This window comes from Montipora capricornis, chromosome 1, assembly GCF_036669925.1.
Source record: "Montipora capricornis isolate CH-2021 chromosome 1, ASM3666992v2, whole genome shotgun sequence".
In the NCBI taxonomy this organism is placed as follows: domain Eukaryota; kingdom Metazoa; phylum Cnidaria; class Anthozoa; order Scleractinia; family Acroporidae; genus Montipora; species Montipora capricornis.
Genome location: NC_090883.1, coordinates 18,801,138 through 18,806,137, shown reverse-complemented (window position 1 = coordinate 18,806,137; position 5,000 = coordinate 18,801,138). Strand labels below are relative to the sequence as shown.

Here is a 5,000-nt window from a genome sequence, read left to right as displayed (position 1 = left end):
CTCGGGATGCTGCTTGGGACAAGAACGGCGCTTTTCTAGCTGGAGTTACTCATGATCTACTCAACATGGAGAACGCGGTAGGACAGTATTTGCACAACACAGTGAAAGATCTTCAACTTAAAAAGGCTCATGCATTAGCAAAAATTCGTACTTTATTTGATGAGTGCAAAAAAAATAGCTCGAAACCCATGCTGTACTACACTGGACACGGAGAAGTGGGGACTGGCAACTGGTGTTTCCATGATGGGACAATCAGCATCCAAGAAATCCTTGACATGGCGCCAGGGGGAATGTTCTATCCGATGATTTTTAGTGATGCCTGTTATAGCGGTCACTGGGCAAATTTTTGTCTTCAAAAGGACATCACTGGTTTCCATTGTCTCGCAGCATGCCCATATTATTCCAAAGCTGTTGATACCAAAGGTACGTGAGTTGTTTAATTGAAACTTCTCTTTTTAGCAACGTGTAAACAGCGGTTGGGAACTTAAAGTAGCATATGTAACCAACAGACTGAATTCCGCTGAATTTTGCTCTTACATTGCCTCAGAGGATTTTTTTCCATGTCGTAAAGATTAATAGTCACGCAATGAAAATACCCACATTTTTATTGCGTGACTGGGCACGACGAAGATAAAAACAGTTCCCCCTAAATTGAACTTAACTCGGCCAGAAGAGCGCTAGGAGGAAATCAAATTAACTATTGTAAAAATATCAGAGAATATCAGAGACTTTTTTGCCACGTAATACCACCATTCAATTGTCATTTGCCGATCATTTGTATTTAATAAACGGTCTGCCACCACGACTGGAAAATGACCTGTGTCAATTAGATCCCGAGACTGGTAGAACCTTTTCGCAACCTCCACTTACTTCATTCAAACGCGACAAAAACGTAGGCAACGTTTTAGTTAGAAGCGCGCTCAAACTAACCAGCAACTCGGCACTTTCAAATACGCGCGCTCACGATGCAAAACTTGTCCTTTCATTGACACTAGCAAAATATCGGGATCTAAGCGATCTGTTAAGATCACCGATCGTTTCACATGTCCCTCTGCAAATGTCATAAATTGTATAACCTGTACGTTATGCAATAAATTATACTTTGGTTAGACAGGTAGACGACTAGGTGACCGATTCCGCGAACACCTTCGCGATGTTGAGAAGAATGACAAGGACGCATCCAAGCCAGTCGCTCGTCATTTTAATCTACCTAACCACTCCGAAAAACATATGGCTATCTGCAGCCTTTCCCTACATCCAGGTACGACGGAAAGCCGCAAGAATCTGGAAGAAAAATTCATCTCCCAAATCGGCAACCTTAATCCTCACGGTATTAACGAACGCTTTTCATTTAAGTAATGTATCCTATTTTTCACGTTTCCATGTTACCACCAATATATAGCGTAGCTCCTACTCTACTATAAAAACTACACACAACCCATAATTCCTCGATTCGCTCTGACGAAGGGCTAGCCTCGAAACGTCAGCTTTTAGAATCTCTTCTCCGTTGATAAAATCAAATTTTTGTATACAAATACTTACACTGCCCTCTGATTTGTACGCCGGGTGGTTGCCGAGTGCTGTTCACTGGACAAATTACCATGCATCCTTGCAGTAAGAGATTTATTCGGTCAATAGCTCTATCCACCCTTAAACCTTCGAGACCAGAAGCCCAGTTTGAAACTAATCGATTGACATGGATTAGCGCAACTACGTGTGACGAGAAGAAAGTCAGGTGAGAAGACCATGCATTCTCAGATTCGTGGGAGCGAGTTTCGTTTTGACAATCACTTTGTTTCTTCAAGTCGTTTCGAGTGCAGACTTGAGCATTTCATCGTATGAATTAATCGGTGATATTGTGATGATATTATTTGTCCAGGAACGGAATTAAAACCTTAAAACAATTTACAGGACCTTTTCCCTGTACCCCCGAAAATTTTCGGGCCTATTTTGGAGTGACAATCCCTTCTGTACCTTGAAAAGTCTTAAAATGAAAGACTTTTAGGTGCTTAATTTTCATTTTATTTTCTCAAAGGTATAAAAGATGCCTATTGTTCAGAATAAGCTGATCAATGTTTTAAAAATTGCTTTTCTATAGTTTTAAAACTTATCTGAAATCACTATATGATGTCACAATCTCTGAGAACGAGCTCATTCAAGATTGAATCTCTGAAAGACGGAACGCATGAAAACATTTCTGCTTTTGCGCTTAACCATCTTCGCCGGAAAATAAGGTTTCAAGTTTTCGTTAGTGAGAGTTTGGCAAACATAGCTTCGAATCTTTTTCTTTTGAGTGTGTAAAATGGATTTGACAGACCAACACGACTCCTGCTGTATGTCCATGGTGTTCTAGTAACTTTCACAGCTTTGCTTTGACAGGCATATCTTTAACCGATTTTCCTTTTCTATAAGAGAGGAGAGATTCCTTGAATATTTCTTTGAGATTAGGATGGTTTTGAATTAAATAGTATGTTCTTTAAGCCTTTCAAAGCTGGTTGAAATTGTGTGACAAAAGGTAGAATTTTCTTGTGCGCTTTCTCTTCCTGTGCTGAGTTTTCTTTCTGGTACATAGATTTAGCCAAGCTTAAAAGCGGAGCTCCCGGTTAGTGTATTCTTACTGGCTGTAGGGTTATTGAAAATAAAAGGTTTTGGAATTGTCCGCGTCAGTTTTGTTTTTTTCGGTTACTGCTTAATTAAAGCCAGTGAATTCCACAGCAAATTTCACGCGAAAAACCGGTGTCGCATGAATCACACACATGTCCAATATACATGAACTGAGACGGGTCGACAATTGCTGTTGACGGCCCGACTCACGGGATGTCGGGTCGTGAAGTTTAAAAAGGAAGTAAGATTTACTGCCGGAAGTCGAACTGCCTGAGGCAGCTTCAACTATCTCGTCAGATCGTGACGTTCCGATTAGGTCGTAACGACCCGTCATTTGAAAAGTCGACCCGACTTTTGGAAGTGTCTGGTGGTGTAAGAAAGAAAAACTTCGATGAACAAAGGAGGCTGTGCTGCTCAAAAATGTTGTATGCTTCGTTCTCAAAGAGTAGCCACTAAAATCGATATACGCGTAGAAAATTATAAACATCGACCAGAACAGCATTCACAAATGTTGCGAATATGTGTCCTTGATACCCTGACAACATGCTGTTCAGAAACAGCAATAATGACTGACTGTAATAGCGCTCCGAAATGTTGAATGCTTCGTTCTTAAAGCGTCGCGAAATCACCGGACACTTCCTCAAAACATATAGTGACTAAAATATCGATATACGCATAGAAAATTATAAACATCGTCCACAACACAGCAATCACAAATGTTGCGAATGTGTCCTTAATACCCTGACAACACGCCGTTCAGAAACAGAAATAATGACTGACTGTAATAGCGCTCCGAAATGTTGAATGCCTCGTTCTTAAAGCGTAGCTATGGAAGTGTCAGGTGGTGAGAGAACGAAGAACTTCGATGAACAAAGGAGGCTTTGCTGCTCAAAAATGTTGTATGCTTCGTTCAACTGTTCGTTCTCAAAGAGTAGCGACTAAAATATGGATATACGCATAGAAAACTATAAAAATCGACCAGAATAGCATTCACAAATGTTGCGAATGTGTCCTTAATATCCTTATACCATGTTGTCCAGAAACAGCAATACTGATTGACTGTAATAGCGCTCCGAAATGTTGAATGCTTCTTTCTTAAAGCGTCGCGAAATCACCGGACACTTTCTCAAAACATATAGTGACTAAAATATCGATATACGCATAGAAAATTATAAACATCGTCCACAACAGCAATCACAATGTTGCGAATGTGTCCTTAATAACCTGACAACATGCTGTTCAGAAACAGAAATAATGACTGACTGTAATAGCGCTCCGAAATGTTGAATGCCTCGTTCTTAAAGCGAAGCCATGGAAGTGTCAGGTGGTGAGAGAACGAAAAACTTCGATGAACAAAGGAGGCTGTGCTGCTCAAAAATGTCGTATGCTTCGTTCTCAAAGAGCAGCGACTGAAATATGGTATAGGCATAGAAAACTATAAAAATCGTCCAGAATAGCATTCACAAGATGTTGCGAATGTGTCCTTAATATCCTTATACCATGTTGTTCAGAAACAGCAATAATGACTGACTGTAATAGCGCTCTGAAATGTTGAATGCTTCGTTCTTAAAGCGTAGCGAAATTGCAGTACACTTCTTCCAAACATCCAAGCGTAGCAAAAATCGCAGCAAGCTTCATAAAAGCATCAAAAAATGGTGAATGGTTCGTTCGTTCGTAGCGAAATTTAATACCCAGACAACATGCTGTTCAGAAACAGGGATAATGATCGTTCATAAATGCGAGGATCATAGCTTAACTTGAAAACAGTTACTGTTTATTAATTTATTAATTTAAAGAACGACAACTCCTATGATACTGCAACGAGAAAGTGGCTGCTAACACGGAAACAAAAATGCTGGGCAAATTCTTTCCCAAAAACTCCATCCTTAATTCACACAGATCTAGAAGCAATGATATTTCCAAAATCATTACTTACTATCTGAGAACAAAGTGACGATTATAGCAGCATTTTTAGTTGCTTTCAGCTTAACAAAGTCACCAGCACCAACACGGTATCCTAATGACTTGCGGTTCTATCTTTAATTTGGAAAGTCAGACTTAAAATTCTACTACCTTACTCTATCATGTACGAATTCTAAGAGTTACGTTGAAAAAACCCCTTCCATACCAGCACTCATTAAAACACTTACGCCCAAAAAATGTACAAACAACGGCCCGCATTTTCCACCCCACGTCCGGCGTCAAGAATTATGCATTCACGTTGCAGAAAATCCACAAATAAACCGTAAACCAGCACTATTGCTACAAAACAGACTGAACAGACAAAAGCAAATAAAGAACTTCAAAACTATTGCCCAGTATTAATCACCTAAACGTGTCGAAGTCGATTTAATCTCTTCATGAAAAACGGAATGATGCTGATCTGTTGGAAGAAC

General features: G+C 39.8%; 1 protein-coding gene across 2 annotated transcripts in view; it reads left to right on the top strand.

Annotated features, from left to right (window-relative positions):
• The window catches only part of LOC138020486 (uncharacterized), a 39,782-nt gene that overhangs the window by 14,164 nt on the left and 20,618 nt on the right, over positions 1-5,000 (top strand). Inside the window, exons 3-4 of one of the 2 annotated variants that reach the window (XM_068867487.1) lie at positions 1-423; positions 1,115-1,330. The exon at positions 1-423 is cut by the window's left edge and continues 158 nt beyond it. In XM_068867487.1, the coding sequence (XP_068723588.1) occupies positions 1-423; positions 1,115-1,330 (639 nt within the window). The remainder of the gene's footprint in view (positions 424-1,114; positions 1,331-5,000) is intronic. The other variant, XM_068867530.1, reaches the window with a different exon arrangement.